The 19,462-nt window shown below is 38.7% G+C and overlaps 2 protein-coding genes across 2 annotated transcripts in view; one reads left to right on the top strand and one right to left on the bottom strand.

Annotated features, from left to right (window-relative positions):
* KCNIP4 (potassium voltage-gated channel interacting protein 4) overlaps positions 1-19,462 on the top strand; it is a 100,149-nt gene that overhangs the window by 79,311 nt on the left and 1,376 nt on the right. Inside the window, exons 3-4 of the mRNA XM_089911714.1 lie at positions 4,223-4,293; positions 18,384-18,491. Coding sequence (XP_089767840.1) covers positions 4,223-4,293; positions 18,384-18,491 — 179 coding nt within the window. The remainder of the gene's footprint in view (positions 1-4,222; positions 4,294-18,383; positions 18,492-19,462) is intronic.
* The window catches only part of PACRGL (parkin coregulated like), a 37,147-nt gene continuing 24,628 nt past the window's right edge, over positions 6,944-19,462 (bottom strand). Inside the window, exon 10 of the transcript XR_016393252.1 lies at positions 6,944-19,462. The gene's annotated coding sequence lies outside the window, so the exon portion shown is untranslated.

Here is a 19,462-nt window from a genome sequence, read left to right as displayed (position 1 = left end):
AGGCTCCAGACGCGCAGGCTCAGCGGCCATGGCTCACGGGCCCAGCTGCTCCGCGGCATGCGGGATCCTCCCAGACCGGGGCACAAACACACGTCCCCTGCATCAGCAGGTGGACTCTCAACCACTGCGCCACCAGGGAAGCCCAGCAATGCTTTTCAGTGCCACGTACAGGGGAAACCTTAGCTTAGAAACTCTTAGCTCACCAGACATTTTTAAAGCTCATGAAAATTCCAATTTCCTGGGCTACTCCTGCTTCTGTTGTAGGAATTTTGCATTTGCTTTGACTATACAAGGCACCTGATAAACAGCTACTCGAGGAACAAATCAATGAGCTTCAGTCAGAAGACTCTAAGTCAACAAATATTTATCGAACAATCACTGCGTTCAAGACACTTGAGGCACTTAGATGAGCTCTATGGACATAAAGGTTTAAATTTTTTTTCCAAATAACTCCACCCACTGAATATCCTTCTCATGTGCAGACAATATTTCTAGGAATTTTCAGGGTGATTTAGAGAGAACATACTTAACAGAGACTACCACTCATGTATGTGAACCTGCCTTACTGTAGTAACATTGCCATGAATTGTATATTCAAATGCATTAATCTAAGTCTGTACCTTTTGCTTGAACTCAGGTGAGAGTAGGGGATTTGTGGTGGGAAGAAAGAAATCAACCAGACTGATTTCAACCACAGACCTGGAACATGATAATCAAGCGTATTTGTTTAAATATTCTGAAATGTATGTGTGTCAATGGCCTTTTCAACCAAGGGATTAGTTGGTATCATCACTGTGCTCTGGTCATAACTGGGTTAAAGACACTGGACTAAGTCAAGAGTCCTGAGTTTACAGATAGACTCTCTGCCCCCATGAAAATGTGTGGCTCAAATAGCTTATTTCTCTGGGCCTCAGGTTGTTCCTTCACCAGATGTGGAACAGAAGAATCCTCATGTTTTCCTTCTGTTCTAACATCCTTTATTTCTAAGAGTTAGTGTTGGAATGTCTTGATTTCATTACCAACTCTACCGTTAACTAACTAGGTGACCATAACTACGTCCCTAACATTACCTACACCCACTTCCCGCCTTTGTTAAATGTAGATAAATAGCTAAATGGCATCCAAGATCACTTCCTATCTTAAGACTCCACAAATTTTGTCCCCTAACTGTAAAATTTCAACACTTAATTTTCAGCTTCACAAGTAAAATTACAGGAAACTGAGCAAAGTCATCGTATGATACTCAGTAACTTTTTGTTTTATGGAAGGAATTATGGTCAAAGAAGACTGTCAGCTCATATGGGAAGAGCAGAAACCATTGCCATTTCTTTTGAGCCCTGAACTGTACTGAAATCTAGAATCCAGGATGCCAGTTATTCATCCTTTTAGCAAATATTTACTGAGTATTTAAGAAGAGCACAGTCAGATGAAATCAGACCAAGATGGTTTTGTGGGCAGTGTCCTTTTTCTCTACAGAATCCACCTCTGTGCCCAGTCAGACACTTCCAATGCCTTATCTCCTTCCTCTCACCCCATCAAAGCTAGTAGCATCATTCCCCTTCTTTAAAATCTTTCACTGTCTCCGGATGTCTACTGAAGAAATCCAAACTGTCAGAAACTCAGTACCATTCATGATATAATTGTACTGGTTTTCACTGAGCATGAAGTTCCATTAGGTTAGAACTTCAGTCACTTAGATACACAATTGAGAGTTCACAAAACATAGAAATGTTTTCAGGTGAACTGTATTAATCTGTAAAAAAAAAAAATTGATCACATTTATTTAATAATGATAGCTAATAATTAGTGAAGGTTTAATATTTGCCTAGGACTGTTCTAAGAACTTTGGGTATAGTACCTCATTTAATCTCTTTATGATGACTCTCTGAAGTACATATTGTTATCATTTTGTAGCTGAGGAAACTGAGTCACAGAGAGGTTAAACAACACACCCAAGGTCACACGGTTAATAGTTGGTAGAGCTGAGATTCAAATTCGGGCAATCTGACTCCACTACTGTATTAGCAACCTCTCTCCTCCTGGTATATGTAGGTTAGAAAACTGGCTTCACTTCCAGGAAACTTGCCAAGGTACATTTAGAGGAAAAAGACGTCCTCTGAACCACATTAGGGAAAACCTTGAGAGTGTGTGTCCCATGTGTCAAGCTTTAAACTAGAACAACCTCATCTGAGAAGGATGGTAATTATTGTATGCCTACATTATCTTGTGTTTTAAGTTTTTAAAAGTTGCTAACATCGTTTGTTCTGAGCCATTATTCATGGTGAGTTCTGCTTGCTAAGGTAAAGGCACTTACTCTTACTGTATAAATAAAGTAACAAGAGACCTGCTTAATGAAGCTCATTTTAAAATATGCAAAATCCCTTATTTTTTCTTCCCTGAAAATAAGTTTAGCATACCATCTGTCAGCTCATTTCTCCATAGGGCACTAAATAGTTCAAGAAGTCTATGTAAAAGTACTGTTGAGAGCAAAACAACTTTGCAAATAGAAATAGACTGACAATTCTTGATAATTCTATATGGAACTTCTCAACAATCTCATTAAATTGATTGTAGTCAAAACCCTGGTTTCATACCCCAAAGGGCTTCTTCCTGTGACGAATAAACACAAGATAGACATCCACTATACAAACAACGGTTTTACATACTGTTAAGGCCCAATTGTGGTGCCTGTTTGGCTCATTGTAAACAGTGTTATTAATTCATACGTTTAAAAATAAGTGGTTCCTCACGTCATATTTCAAGATAAGAGGTGAAAGAAAGTGCCACCACCATTTTGAGAAACTGAGTATACAATTTGCCTTGTGAAATATATGGCCTGCAACAGAGTTAACCATTGGGGTGAAGCATTCAGGGAAGACAGTCCATACATAGGCCGTGGATGCTTGAGAGCTAGGAGAGAAGTTTGCATGACCTCTGACCTCCCTTATTTGGGGAGAGCCATTCTCTACTCCTGCTTCTATGACTTACTTTCTTGACAGTCTTCAAAAAGCAATTCATAAAGTAAAAGGCGAACAGAAGTTTTGCTAAATCCCAGTAAAAATAAAGGTTAAAAGTTATAAAATAGAAATAGATGAGGTTTTAAAAAGAAGATATAAGGCTAGAGCCAATGAGCTAAAAGGTTATAATTTTTTAATATAAAAAAGGTTACAATAAAAGGCTAAAACCCATGAGATGAAACATTTAAAAGAATCACGTAAATTTGATCAAGGGTCAAGCACAGAAGCGCTTAAAAATGAAAACTGTGCACTAAGAAAACAATAAGAAAAATACATATACTTTAAAAATATAAAGGCAGAAATTTCAGAGATTAGGGAGACAAAGGAGAAAAATGGAAGGAAAGAAAAATTAGAGGGAAATAACCTACTTGAAGCAAACTCAGAGGAAGTGTCAGATTTCAGAGAACTTCAGTATCATTAGGTACCATCGTGTGGCACTGGGACAAGAGAGCTGTCCAAAGCTGTCTACCATTGCCCAGAACCTCTAATCCCATCCAGGACCCAGGCAAAGCAGGAGCTCCTCACTGCTTTCAACTGGGAACCTTTGGGACCACACAATCCACTTTCAACATGGCCTCAGAAACTTCCCAAATCACCCTGGTTTCCACTTCATCAGGCAGCCTTACTGGCTATGGGCTAGCTTAACTTCTTGGTCAGAAAGACCTAAGTTATATTCCACTCTACTCCTTATGGACTGTGTGACTTTGGGCAAGTTTCTCAACTTCTCTGAGTCCTGATATCCTTATCTGGGTTGTAAAATGATGAACAAACTAATAATAACAGCATCAATAATAGCAATTCATCTGTGCCTCATTATTAGTATTTTTATTATTTTACTTCTTCTAGAGATAGTCCCTGCCAAGCACTATGCAATTTCCAGATGCGTCTTGTTAATCCTCACACCCACCTATGGTAACATTATTCATCCCAGGGTCAGTAACATCACCCAAGACTCCCATGTGTTCAGAGCATTTCCAGCCAAAATCTTAGAGAGCTTCTGTCACCAATGGCCTCCGTAGGTAACTCACACCTATGAATCTCAAATTACAATCCTCTATGGAGAGAAGGTGGGCAGCTGAGAAGAAAGCACAAGTCAAAGGAGGTAGAGTAAATTTTCCTGGATAGAAAGAGGCTTGGGACATGCTATACAAATCCTTTGTAGGATATTGAAATGCTAACTTATTATTTTATTTTCGACATTTCAGACTCTACCACATACGCACATTTTCTGTTCAATGCATTTGATACGGACCACAATGGAGCTGTAAGTTTTGAGGTAAGTCTTAGATTTTTTTTTTTTTAATATGCTTTGACTTTAGACACATTGAAAGGGATTTAGTGCTTCTAAGGTGAAAATTTGAGTTTGGTGGTGTAATTTTTTTTTTTGCTTTTTGAGCCTTTTATTCCTTTATTATTATTATTATTATTATTGTAATAAGAACACTCAACAAGAGTAGGCATCCTTGCCCTGCTCCTAATCCTAGAAAGAAAGGTTTCTATTTTTCTCCATTGAAAGGTTTCTGTTTTTCTCCACTGAGTGTGATGTTAGCTATGGCCTTTTCATGTATGGCCTTTATTATGTAGAGATACTTTCCTTCTATTCCTAGCTGACAGTATATATCATGAAAGGGTATTGTCTTTGTCAATAGATGCTTTTTCTGCATCTATTGAGATGATCATATGATTTGTACCCTTAATTCCGCCAGTGTGGTATATCACATTAATTGATTTTCATATGTTGATTCAGCTTTCCATCCCAGGGATAAATTCTACTTGGTCATGGTGCATGATCTTTCTAATGTCCTGTTGGATTTGGTTTACTAGTGTTTTGTTGAGGATTTTTGCATCTATGTTTATCAGGAATATTGGCCTGTAGTTTTCTTGTGATGTCTTTGTCTGGCTTTGGCACCAGGGTAATGCTGACCTCATTTGGAAGTATTCCTTCCACATCAATTCTTTGAAAGAGTTTGAAAAGCATTGGTGTTCTTTAAATGTTTGGAAGAATTCACCAGTGAAGACATCTGCTGCTGGGCTTTTCTTTGTTGGGAGGTTTTTGATTACTGAGTCAATCTCCTAGTTATAGGTCTGTTCAGACTTTCTATTTCTTCATGATTCAATCTTGGTAAGTTGTGTGTGTGTATCTAGGAATTTATACACTTTTTTTTTAGGTTATCCAATCTGTGGGCACAGAATTTTTCATAGTAGTCTCTTATGATTCTTTTTATTTCTGTAACATCAGTTACAATATTTCCTCTTTCAGTTCTGATTTATTTATTTATTTGAGTCTTCTCTCTTTTTTTCTTAGTCCAGCTAAGGGTTTGTCAATTTTGTCTATCTTTTCAAAACACCAACTCTTGGTTTCATTGATTTTTTTTCTATTGTTTTTCTATTCTCTATTTTATTTATTTCTGCTCTAATTTTTGTTATTTCCTTTTTCTAATTTAAGCTTAGTTTGTGCTTTCTCTGTCTCTTTGAGGGATAAAGTTACATTGCTTGTTTGAGACATCTCTCCTTTTTTAATGTAGGCATCTATTGTTATAAATTTCTCTCTTAGTACTGCCTGATAATTTTTGAGGAGAGGAAAGAAAAAGCCTAAGAACAGTTACTTTCCCTCATTGTATTGTCAAGAAGCTGCTCTTATCTTTCAGAATAAGTGCGAATGACAGCACACGTTGAGTTTGCTTTCTAGTACTTTCTATGTGTTTATACAAGAAAAGTCCAAACCCAGAAAGCAAACAATTTAATTAGTATTTACTGGCATCCACTGTGGGCCTGTTACTGTGGTAGGCCTTGGAAATACAAAGCTGATAAAAACCCTGCTCTCGAAGGTCCGTAAGTGAGAGATAGAAGAAAGAAATTAAATATAACAAAATGCTACATTCACCACACTGACAATTTTATAAGGAAATCCCTTTTCAAATTATGTACTTCAAGTGATTTGTATTTAATTTTGTTCATAAAATACTACATGTAAGCATCAGTAAGATGAAATATGTCCCGAGTATTCACACAGCTAAATACATTATTTATTTATAATAGAATAATAATAAATAAAATATTTTATTTATATTTATTTATATATTTATTACATTTGCTTATATATTATGTATTATTTTGTTTTATTATGTATATTTTATTTATATTACATGGGTAGAATGTGTAAATCATCTATTTGCTTATATTCTGAATGGCTGTGCTTTGTCTCTAGGGAGTAGAATTATTATCACTCTTTAATATATGTGTGATATTTTGATTTATAATAAGAAATATATATCCAAGAAAAGAAATATATATTTGGTCTTAGTCCCCAGTTTCTGACAAAGAGCTCCTAAAACATTGGGTTTTAAGTGAGGAGAACAACAAAGATGTCTTTTGTTATGTTAATGAGGTGAATTTTGAACCTCAGCTAGAGGTGGGGGCTGGTTGCCAGGAGAACCAACCACTAGATTATAGAGAGTTGGAACTTTCAGTCCCTCCGTCCTGTCCTCCTGAGAGGGGAGAGGAGCTAGAGACTGAGTTCAATCACCAATGGCCGATGATTTAATTAATCATGCCTCTGTAATGAAGCCTCCTTAAAAACCCAAAAGGACAGGATTCAGAGAGCTTCCCAGTTGGTGAACACCTGGAGATTTAGGGAGAGCTGGGGGCTCTGAGAGGGCATGGAAGCTCAAGCCCTTTCCCCATGCCTTGCTCTGTGCATCTCTTCCACTTGGATGTTCCTGAGATATATCCTCTTACAAAAAACAAGTAATCTAGTAAGTAAATGTTTCTCTGAGTTCTGTGAGCTGCTCTAGCAAAGTCATTGAACCCTAGAAAAGGTTTGTTGGAACCTCCAATATGTAACCCATTGGTCAGAAGCACAGGTGACAACCTATACTTGCAAGTAGCATCTGAAGCTGGGGGCTGGGAGCTTCAGCCCCAGTATCTGGCTCTGTCTCCAGGTAGAAAGTATCAGCGTTAAGTTCAATTATAAGACACACATCTGGTGTTGGAGATAACTTGATGGTGTGAGGAAATCCCCACTCACACACTGGAATTGGGGGCAGAATCGGCACTGTTTATAATGGGAACCAGATAATTTAGAGGGTATGCATATTTAGGATTGGGAAGGGTGCATCTTACACATGAGCAGAAATTTCAGTGAGTGCCGGGATAAAGGAAAGCAGGTGATGGTGTGGAATCAACAAGGAAGGGCACTGGCGGGGCTGTACAGGGAAGCCTGCCCATGGCCTTGATGAACTAGGTCTGAAGGACAAGCCGGAGATGCTCAAGAGAATAATGGCTCAGGATGGGAAGCAGTGGGAGTGAGGCAGAGGCCTGGGAATGAAGAGAAAGCATTTGTAAACCACCTAGAAGGTGGAATACAAAAGAGGAGGGTGACAGGAAAGCTGTGTAAGGAGGCGGAGGACAGATCCTCACACATCTGAGGCAGGATGCTAACGAGGCTGAATTATCTTGCAGGAGGTGAGGCGCCCTTGGAGAATTTTCAGCGGGGAAGTTAAGGTATCAGGGCTGTGTTCCTAGAAACAAGTCCATTTAGCAGCTATTTGTCCAAGAGTCCAGACAGGAGCTGGTGTCAGCCCGAACTACAGTTAAGGCATTGGAGAGGAGGAGACAAGTTCAAGAGATACTAAAATTAAATTGGTAGACTTACATTTCAACACTTTGTGGAGTCAGGATGACAAAAGGGAGGTGCAGCCTGCTGAGAGGTCACTCAGTTTGGCCCTGGGGCAGAGTGACCAGGGCAGCAAAGTGCTTCCTCACACATACGAGATGCTCATAGAGATTGAGCGCTACTAAAATGAAGATTCCGGGCCAGGAAACTCAATGTGTCATCTCACAACTTAACCAAGAAATATCACCGGGAAAATAGGAGGAGAAGCTGGCAGTGGTCAAGGCGAGGGCAGTTGGGTTGCCTCCGATGTGGCAGCAGCACTTAGTGGGGAAGACGTGAGATTGTCATAGGTACCAGTCCCCTGTAATGTTTCTTCCGATTTGGCAGCCTATGAACAATATCGTATTAGTATCTGCTGCACCGGCCTTAGTTTAGCCATAACATAAAAGTCAAACGTTCCAGTTCACCTGATACAATCTTTCATAGCTAGTTTGAGTAAGACAAAGACTGCTAGTGATTTCATTACTTGAACTTACTTAATGTATCAGAAACGTTCCATCAATTACTTATAGCACATTGTATCCAATTTCACATGTAAATTTAGTCTGGTGTTAATGATATGGAACCATGCCTAATGTCGCTATTGTAATACGTAATATTCGTCACAGTAATTGTGATGAATGCTGGTTAAAATTTGGGAAATTAGTTATAATGGCTATATACTATAAGCATGTTGGTAGAAAAATTGTTTTCTTTAAAGACAAACCAATGGTTAAATTAATAAATGTTAAATCAAAATTAAGTTATTGTAGTTATGTTTCTAAATTGATTACCTACCTGAAAAGTCTCTAGAAAACAGAAATGATTAGGCAATGAACATATTTGGGGTAACAATAGCATCTTGGGAGGCACAGCAGAGACCATCCTGATTCTGAGATAAAGGGAAATGGAAGTTTCCTACTTAATTTGCTTAATTCCAAAGGGTAGAGTGAGTAAGACAGGAGGGGCCCTGGATCCAGATATGACTGGATCTAACACCCCTTCAGCACCAAGTGGCTGTGAGACCCTGGGCTGAGTAGTTCAACCCTCTGGGCTTAGTGTTCATCTCTGCGAATCATCAGCAAGCAAAGCTACTTCACAGGGTAAAGGAAGGATGACAAAGTGATGTCAGTTAGGGGCTTGGCTGAGCACCCGGCACCAAATATGTCCTCAGTCTTTGTTAGATGTTAACCACCGTGGTTTCTACAAGGGAGATTTTTCTAATGAAGCCGGTTAAGAATGACATTGGTCATCTTATTACATAGTGATCTTATAACACTGAAAACATTCAAGCACAGGCCAGATGATTGCTCTGTGATGCTGTGAAAGATTGCTCTGCATCTGATTATAAAACAAGCACTTAATGTGTGTCAATCACTGTACTAAGTGTGTAAAAATAACGTTAACAATAGTAATAGCTACACACAATAATACCAGCTGACCCTTGTTTAGCGCTCATTATGAGTCAGGCATTGGGCTGAATGAATTACATATAGTAACTTGTCATTTTCGCAAATGAGGAAGGAGATTCACAGAGAAGTTAAGCAACCTGCCCAAGGTCACACAGCTAGAAAGTAGGAGAGCCAGGATTCAAACCCAAGCAGCCTGGCCCACAATGCATCTCTTAGCAACTGTGCTATCCTGCCGGTGAGGAATATGTAGGTCCCCAGTCCCTCATCTGAAGTCCTTGGAGCCAGCTGAGTTTCATTCAGAGTCTTGCAGATTTTAGAAACGTAATGCTGTGCCTATACTCTGTATTATCTAATGTCTCCTGCAGGGTCTGCAGTATGCTATAATCAAGGGTGTAACATTTGTTCAGTAAAACTATGATAAACAATAAATATGGCAGAGAGCACTACTGATCCAATGTCCATGTGCTCTGCTCTATGATCACATGATTAGGCCGTATTCCCAGCCTCTCCTGCAGCTAGGTGGGACCAGGACTGAGTTTTGACCACTGGGAGATTAGTGGAAGTGACCACATCTCCTTCCTCTGTCTTCCCATCTATGGAGACTGTGAGGTTACATATTTCAGTTTGCCTTCCAGCAAAGTAGAAGGCTGGATCTCTGAATGACTGCATGGAACAGAACCCCAGCCCCACTCGTATTTCACTGTGTGTGAGTGGTAAATAAGCTACTATGATTTGGAAGTATTAAAATAGCTTTTAGTGTCCTCTGATTAACGTGATCGATGGACAGATAATGGATAGTAGATGACAAAGGATAGAGATGATAGATAGATGATAGATAGACAGATAGATAGATAGATATTAGAATACTTTCATGCCATTTCAGTTCAGGTTTTGGCATGAGTTTTGGCACCAAAATTCACCACCTCCCCTGTCTTCCCGGTAAAGGTTTTTCTTTTTCAGTTTACAAAAGAATTTTTGGATGGGCGTGGTAAGTTGCAGATAAAAAATAAAGGACCTGTATTACTTGCCACATGTTAGAGATGAGGAATTACAAACTTAGGTTAAGTGACTTGTCCAAAGTCATATAGTTAGTAAATGGAAGAACCAGGATTGAACCTCAGCTCTACCTAAGTCTCTAAAACCTATTGGTTTTAATCAGGGGTCATCAAACTTTTCTGTAAAGGACCAAACTGTAAATATTTTTGGCTTTGCAGGCCATATAGTCTTCATTCTACCAATTCAGTTCTGCTGTTGTAGACAAAAGCAACCACAGACAAATCCGAAATAAGTGACCATGGCTGTGTTTCAATAAAGCTTTATTAACAAAAACACATAGTGGGCCGTATTTGAGCCCTGGACCATAGTTTTCCAACCTCCACTCTTAACCCTCACAATAGATTGCCTCCTGCAGAGGGAGATACTGAGGCACTATGTTTGCTGGAAGACATCTGAGATGGTCTTCTATGATTTGATTACTGAGTTATCACCAGTGTTTACAATTACCACTCAGTAATTCATCCCACGCACTGATTACTGAATGACCCAATTGCTGACTGCAAAAGCAACCCTGAACTTTTACCACTATTTCAACAGTTACCTTTTCTAGAATATTACCACCATCAGAGCAGTGCACCCCTCTGAGCACATCCCTAATGGCAAGTTTACTTGAACTGTTGTCTGAAAATGTACTTTTCCTTTGGAACAATTCTGGAATAGCTATCCCTGCTTACTACAGGTAACTGATGATTGACAGCAGGACTGCCGCAGTCCAGAGCTTCAAGAAAACACCATTCACTGACAATTCAATTATGACAGAATGAAATGTGAGTGGTACCCTGGGAGGCATTATAAACCCCCCAAAATAATCCTTTTGTCATTCACAGTGATGAGAAAAAATGGTTTTTTTCTCCCCAGATATCAATTATGGTTACAAGAAAACTTTCCTTCTAGGATGAGTCATTTTTGTCAAGTTAAATAGCTATTTTCTTTTGAGATGTCAGGCATCAAGGGGAATTATTTAGGCAATGTTACCAATAGGTATAGAATTCCATTTTGTTAGATTAAATCATTAAGTTTTATTATATCTCTCAACACACACACTTACACATCCTGTCCACATAATTCTCCTCTTCTTTTCTTGTGCCCATTCCAGGAGCTTTGCTCCTTGGCGAAGTAAAGGGAAAGGTAGCTGAGATGTCCTTTCATTTCGTTCCTGCATTTAACAAATATTTTTTGGACTTCCCTGGTGGGCCAGTGGTTAAGACAACGCGCTTCCACTGCGCGGGTGCGGTTTCGATCCCTGGTCTGGGAACTAAGATCCCATATGCGGCACGGGGCGGCAAAAAATAAATTAAAAAAATATATATATATATATTCAAGGTGCTGGGGATACAACAGTGAACAAAAGACACCAATTTTTGTCCTTATGGAGCTGACATGCCCCCATTTTCATGACTAATTTTTGTAGAATCCAACAATTCTTGCCACAAAGGTTCTTTAACCTGGGACTCACCCATGCATTTCTATTGATTCCCAAGGACTGTGGCCATGCTGCATGTGTCCTAGTTTTTGCTTGTCACCCTGTCCTTCTGGCCTGCTCTGTCCTTACAGTCTTGCTGTGGGGTATCCAGCTCCTCCAGCCATGGCTGCCCTTGTCTACATTCCTGTGGCCTCCAAGGGCAAGTTCTTTGAATCCCTCTTATCATACACTGAAATGTTTAATGAAAGTTGGGGTAGCAGAAGATTACTACAAGAGAGACAAGAGAAAAAGCATCCAATAAATATCTCTATCTGCTTCAAAAGTCTGAAGGTCAGGTCCCTCTTTTTTTAAATCATCTTTTAAATAAACTTTTTATTTTAGACCAGTTTTACATTTACAGAAAAACTGCAAAGATAGTACAGAGAGTTCCCATACACCTCGCACCCAGTTTCCTGTTATTCACATCACGCATTAATATGGTAAACTTGTTACAATTAATGGACTAATGTTGATACATTATTATTAACTAAAGTCCATGCTTTATTCCGATTCTCTTAGTTTTTACCAAAAGCCTTTCTTCTGTTCCAGAATTGTATTAGCATCTTACATTACCTTCACTCACCATGTCTCCTTAAGCTCCTTTTGGCTGTGACAGTTTCTCAAATTGTCCTTGTTTTGATAACCTTGACAGTTTTGAGGAGTGTTGGTCAGGTGTTTTGCAGAATGTCCCTCAGTTGGGATTTGTTTGATGTTTTTTCTCATGATTGGAATAGGGATATGTGTTTTGAGGAGGAAGACCACAGAGGTAAGGTGCTTTTATTATTACATAACAAGAGTCCATAGTATCAACATGATTTATGACCATTTGATGTAAAACTTGATCACCTGGTTGAAGTAGTGCTGGTAATTTCTTTACTGTAAAGTTACGCTTTTATCCCTCTTTCCAAACCATACTCTTTGGAAGGAAGTTATGCACAGATCACACTTACAGATTGGGAGTTATGCTCCGACTCCTTAAGGGTAGAGTATACATATAGTTGATTTGGAATTCTTCTCTTCCAAAGAAGAGAAGGATTTGTCTCTTCTCCTCCATTTATGAATGTATTCCACCAGTGATTCATATCGGTGTGGACTAATGGACATATATTTTATACTTGAGTTATAGTTCAATATCTTATCTTTTTGCTTAAATTGTTCCAGCTGGGCCACTGGAAGCTCTTTCAGTTGGCTTCAACATGGCCCCATCATTGTGGTTGTTTATTTTTTTGTTTTGCTTTGTTTCTTTCTTTGCTCATTCCTTACTTTTGGACACTACAAGATGTTCCAGCCTCATCTTCTATTTTTTCTGACCCGGTCCTAGAATTTTTCAGGCTCCTCTTTTAACACTCCAGTCTCCAAGGAGGTGCCAGAAATCTCTTCTCATCTGAAAGAGCACATGCTTGTGAGTCAGAAGGCTCAATCCAAACTCTACCACTTCTAGCTGGGATACCTGGGGCAGGTTCCTCAATCTCTCTGCACTTGAACTTCCTCAATGTAAAATGGAAATAATAAGGATAGATACCTCACAAGCTCGTTGTCAGATTAAATGATGAATCTAGAGAGTTTCGAAAACGGTCTGGCACAATTAATATGCTCAGTAATGTTAGTGATCCTGTATAACAACTGGTCAGTCTCAGAGAACTGATATCAATTTCTCTCTGTCTCTCTCTTGCTCACTCTCTTTTCTTCTGTTTCCTGGGCATCTAACTGTTGGGATTCTTCTTCAGCTGATCTTATCTTCTTATCCTGTTCCTAGTCACACATGTATTCACATACTGACTCACTTTCCCTTTTTAAAAGCTAAGGCCATTTTCTAATTCATTTATGCATGTCATTTCATGGCAAGAATTATGAATTCCTGGTATCTCCAAATGTTCTACAAATGTTATTAGTAAAATTGCAATCACTGTGAGTCACTGTTTCATATCACCCTACAATTATGTCCTATAGTATCAGAAAAAAGAGATGTAGCATTTGTTTATATCATACTTTTCTGTGTAACCACAGCCCATTGCTTCAGTTCTAGACAAAATGAGAGCCTGGGCTTTGAGTCAGAGTTCTGGGTTCAGTTTCCAGCTCTAATTCTCATTGGCTGCATCCCTTGCCTCGGTCACGTATTTTCTATGAGCCTCCATCTTTAATATAAGGACGACAATACCTATTTGCTATGGTTGTGTGAGGCTGACATAAAGTAACGCATAGAAATTGCCTAATACCAAGCCCCACACACTTGTCGATAAACTGTCCTCATTACTACTAATAAATTTCAGTGTTCCCAGAGCCCTTTAACCCAGGAATTCCACATCTTTCCTTAGGAAATAAGTCAGAATGATGGGAAGTAGTTGGAGAAAAATATTTACTACAGCATCATGTACAATAAAGAAAAATTTGAATTAATACACGTATATACCAATAAGAAAGAATGATTAAATAAATTACCAAGAGGGTCATTACCTCTTAATTACAGTATATTATATACTACAGGTTTAAATATGTTACAACAATTTTCCAGCAGATGGCAGAAAAATATTTTGAGGGAGCTGCAGCTTCCTGTAATTTGCACAAGTCACCTTATTGTCCAGGAGCAGGGCTGTCTCCTTCTCTCTCCTCAAACCTTCAGTTCTTATCCTTTCCACCATGTCCTTCACTCCCAAGCAGACAACACCCATTAAAGGTCTCGGATGAGGATTCGTTCATCTTCCCACCTCTTCTCAGCTGTGGGCATCTGCATGGTGTTCTCCTTCCTTCTGTATTAGCTGAGGAAATGTGCCTCCTCTCTTCCCAGGGCAGACCATCTCCATCTCTCCCACCATCGCAGGAGTAGTCCACTTCTCTCTCTCTCTCTCTCTCTCTCTCTGTCTTTTTCTGTCTCTCACACACACACATCTTTAGTATTTTCCTCTTTTTAGATTCGTCCCTTCAGTGTTCAAAGTGCTCATCTTCAAAACTCTCTTCTGTGGTCCTGTCCTCCTCTTCAGATATAGCCCTGTCCCTCTGTCTTCACATGCAGCCATGGTTGGTGAATTTTCTAACAGTCTCTATCACTCTTTGCTCCCTCCCCTCCACTGAAGCTTCTCCCTTTAGTCACTGGTGACCTCCATGTTGCTGACTCAGTAAGCTCTTTTCATTCCCCAGCAGATTGGTATGAAGATGAACCATCCTTTCCTAGTGAAATGCTTTCTTCTCTTGACCTCTCTTACCTCCTGAGAAACTTATTTTCAAGATTTGTTGCCTGCGTCTCTTCTTTTCTCTGCCTACTAAGGAATTCTTGTGGCCTCCTTTATAACAGCAACAGAGGGATTAAAATACCTAGAAATAAATATAACTAAGAAATGTGAAAGAACAACTTGGAAAAAACAAAAGGCCTTAAAATGTATTAGAGTTTGGTGTGCTGAATAAAGACCCGCCAAAAATGTCCACATCTTAATGTCCGGACGTAGGATGTGTTATCTTTCATGGTAAAGGAGGTTTTCTGCAGGTGTGATTAAGGATCTTGAGATGGGGAGATCACCTTGGATTATCTGGATGGGCCCAATGTAATCCCAAGGGTCCCTGTAAGAGGGAGGCAGGAAGATCAGGGTAGCAAAGAGGAGATACTACAACAGGAGGTTGGAGTACTGTGTTTTGAAGATGGAGGAAAGGGCCACAAGCCAATCAATGCAAGTGGCCTCTAGAGGCTGAAAAAAGCAAGAGAACAAATTCTATCCCTAGATCCACTGGGGAGACTGCAGCTCTGCCTCCAACTTGATTTCAGCCCAGTAAAACCCGTTTCAGACTTCTGATTTACAGATCTGGAGGATAATAAACAAGTATTATTTTAATCCTCCAAATCTGTGGTAGTCTGTTATAGCAGCAAGAGGAAACTAACATACTCAATGACAAAAATGACCTGGACAAGGGAAAGGTTTCTTATTGTCTTGAATAGGAAGACTCATCAACATGTAGTTGTCAGTTCTGCCCAAGTTGATCTGTAAATTTACCTCCAGCTCAATAAACATCCCAATAGGGGTCAGGTGGAATACTTAAATAAGGAAAAATGGAAAGAAAATAGCTGAAAAAGAAGGGTTGAGAGGAAATAGCCCTTACAGCTATTAAAATTACTAAAATGTTTTAATAATTAAAACAATGTAGTAGAGGTGCTTAGATAAACAGATATACTATGAAATAAAACATAAGTTCCAGAAATATAAATACATAAAAGAATTAAGGATATGATAAATCTTGCATCTCAAATCAGTGGGTAACAAATAATATTGTGAAACCAGACAGCTATCTAAAAACATTGGGTAAATTCCAAATGGAATAAAGCTTTAAATGTAAAAACGTAAACCTTAAAAGTACTAGAACAAAAACATGGGAGTATCCTTTTATAACTTCAGAATGGGAGAGGTATTTTCAGTATGACAGAAACCAAAAAATATAAAGTAAAAGGCTGACAAAATCTAGAATATAAAGATAAAAAGATGCCTACTTCACAAAAATCAACATAATAAAAATTGAAAGAAATCATAAACTGGGAAACAATACTTGAAGATATATCCCAGACAAGGGCTAATTTCACTAATATGTGAAGAGTTTCTATAAATCAAGACATTTGGAAAAAATGCTCAAATTTATTCATAATAAATACAAATTTTAAGTAATCTGAGAAAGAAATATTAACCTTTAAGATTGAAAAAGATAAAAAATTTGATGGCATATAGTATTGACAAGCTATACTATTCTCATATACAGATTTTGAGAGGGAAATTTGGGGGGAAATTTGAAAATAACTATAAAATTTACCAATGTTCAAATCCTTTGACCCAGCAATTCCACTTCTAGGAACTCATCCTACAGATATACTTGTTCAAAATGTAAGTTATGTATGTATAAGGTCACTCTTTGTGGCTTTGTTTTTAATAAGATTGGAAATCTTTAAATATTCATCAATGGGAGATTGGTTAAGTAAACTATGATATATTCATACATATGCAACAGTGAAAAAGATTGGAGTTATTTCCAAGATTTATTGCTAAGTTAAAAATAAAATAAAGTACAGAACAGCCTGTTAGACTATCATTTGTGTAAATAAATATGCCTTACACTTGTATATGCACAAAAATTCTCTGGAAGTGAATACAAGAAGCTACTAACGCCAGTTGTCTAGGGGAAAGAAATAGGGTGACTAGGGTCCAAGAATGGGAGGCATATTTTTTATCAGTAATCTTATATATTTTAAAATTTTGAACTACACGAATGTCACCCATTTAAAAAAAAAAAAGCATTTAAAGAAATTAAGACAGGAAAACAATTACAAAATATTGGAATGTAAAACTGTAGAGAGAATACAAATTCACCCAGAGGCCACTTCTGCATTTCCCTTTGTTACAGGGAAGAACAAAATCTGACTACATGTTGGATCTGTTTCTTCTACTTTAGCCTTTGCTTCCCCGTTGCTTTTGTTCACTAAAAGGATACTGCCTATACATAATGGCCTGCCTCGGGGAACACTGCCCCTCTGCCTGAATGGTAAACCAAAGTGCCTTTGTTCAGGGAAGCATCCTGACCCTGTCCACCTGTGAATGGCTGCAAGAAAAGAAGAAATTAACACATCCCCTCCCTGAGGCTGGCCATTCCAGGAGATATTCGCAAGACTCATGGCCTTTTTACTTTACTTCCTCACCTCCTCCCTCTCTCTGTTCTATAAAAGAAACTGGCATCCAGACCCTGATAAGATGGTCTTTCTGAGACACTAGTCTGCCATCTTCTCAGTCTGCTGGCTTTCCGAATAAAGTCATATTCCTTGCCTCAACACCTCGTCTCAAGATTTACTGTCCTGTCCTGCGGGGAGCAGAGAAAGCTCGGACTTGGTAACACCTTCTGCTCTTTCATTCCTACCTAACTACAGATTGTCAGTTCTATGTGAGATCAGAATTCACCATATTGTAATGTTAACCCTGCCTACAGAACAACAAATATATATGAATTTGATCAAGTTAATCTGGTTTGCCTGCCGTTCAGTCATATCAGCCTAACAGTGATACTGACTGAGGTTTCCATTTACTTGGACAAACACATAGCTGATGCCCTTGCCAGACACTGTTATAAACAGCTTAACTCTTTTAATCCTCATAAAAAATTTAAGAAGTAGATACTAACATATCCCTTCTACAGATATGAAAATAGAGGCAAAAGGATGGTAAGTTGTCTGAGGACAGAGCTATCAGATGAAACAGCTGGAATTTGAATTCAGGCAGCCTGGCTTTCAGCTCCATTCTCTTAACTTCTGCCCCCATGCATATTATAACTTGATTTCTAAATAAAGCCTTCAGTTGGCCTATATCTTAAGGACAGCCCATATTTCTTGTTAGCAGATCTTGTTCATGGGAACTGTGTTATGTGTGTGCTTGTATTTTTAAAGTTACAATGTTATTAGATTATTTTCAGTAAAAGAATTGTGTGCACTTGTAGTGGAAAGTAATACCACTTATACACATGCGTCTTATTGTTTGGGTGTCTGTTCTGACACAGTTTCCAGTTCCAAGGTTGATTTAAGTCATAGTTTCCAATTAGAAAGTAAGAATATTAAACCTAAGGAGTGGTTTATGCCCACAAAAAATCTCTGGAAAAAAAGATAATCAGGAACACATGGACCATTTTGCTATAAATAAATGGTTCAAAATCCAGAGGGTTGTAACCCTTGCTTCCATCATTTGACAGAGAATTATATTAGAGTTTGTGTTTTACTTTTCTTTTTTAGAAATGTCATATCAAATTATATTTTTATTTTTATTTTTTAGGATTTCATCAAGGGTCTTTCCATTTTGCTCCGGGGGACAGTACAAGAAAAACTCAACTGGGCATTTAATTTGTATGACATAAATAAAGATGGCTACATCACTAAAGAAGTAAGAAATGCCTCACCAACACAGCTAGCCTTCAGACCATTTTCATATTTTCACTTCAAAATGTTAAACAATCACAATTATTATTTTAGAATCACTTTTTCAGGAAGTCTAAAATATTTTCTGTAGTGCTGGGGAAATATTCTGATGAAAAATTTGGAATGCTAGAAATAGTTTATAGTTAATCTTCAAAGTAAATATAAAACATAGAAGGAGGGCTTCCCTGGTGGCACAGTGGTTGAGAGTCCACCTGCCGATGCAGGGGACACGAGTTCGTGCCCTGGTCTGGGAAGATCTCACATGCCGTGGAGCGGCTAGGCCTGTGAGCCATGGCCGCTGAGCCTGCGCGTCCAGAGCCTGTGCTCCGCAATAGGAGAGGCCACAACAGTGAGAGGCCCGTGTACCACAGGGAAAAAACAAAAACAAAAACAAAAACATAGAAGGATTACATCCTGATCTCCTAATAGCATTTTAATGAATACTGTACATGGAATAAAGACAGTAGTTGGAATCAAATAGGAAGGAAATATATCCACACGTTAGAATATTTGGCCTGTAACCTTTTTTCTATCATATAATGTGGTCCATATGGAAACAGATGCAATTTTAAAATCGTGTGGATTATGTAGTGACCTGTACTGTGTGGGAAATGACCTGATGTGATAGTGGAGCCCCAAATAAACTCCCACGTGGACTATCTAAAAAAGAAGCCTCACAGACCAAATTCAGATGCTCATATCAAGTGGTTTAATAAATTAATTTAAAACACAGCAAGAAGCAAGGAGGGCGGGATGGGGTAAGATAACAAATTTAGGATGGAGTGGAGGTAGGATTGAAAGACCACATTACCTGAAGCCTGGATGTGGTTCAATGTCCATATGTCCTCTTTCTCTTACTAGCTTTCCCCCGAGTTGAGTTTTGAGCATTGGGCTCTTCAAATACAAGGCATCTTGGGCCAATGACATCAACTTGCT

The sequence above is a fragment of the Delphinapterus leucas genome, chromosome 5 (genome assembly GCF_059928025.1).
Source record: "Delphinapterus leucas isolate spDelLeu-1000000601 "Yukka" chromosome 5, BTC_Dleu_Yukka2, whole genome shotgun sequence".
In the NCBI taxonomy this organism is placed as follows: domain Eukaryota; kingdom Metazoa; phylum Chordata; class Mammalia; order Artiodactyla; family Monodontidae; genus Delphinapterus; species Delphinapterus leucas.
This window is presented reverse-complemented; position numbering and strand designations above follow the sequence as displayed.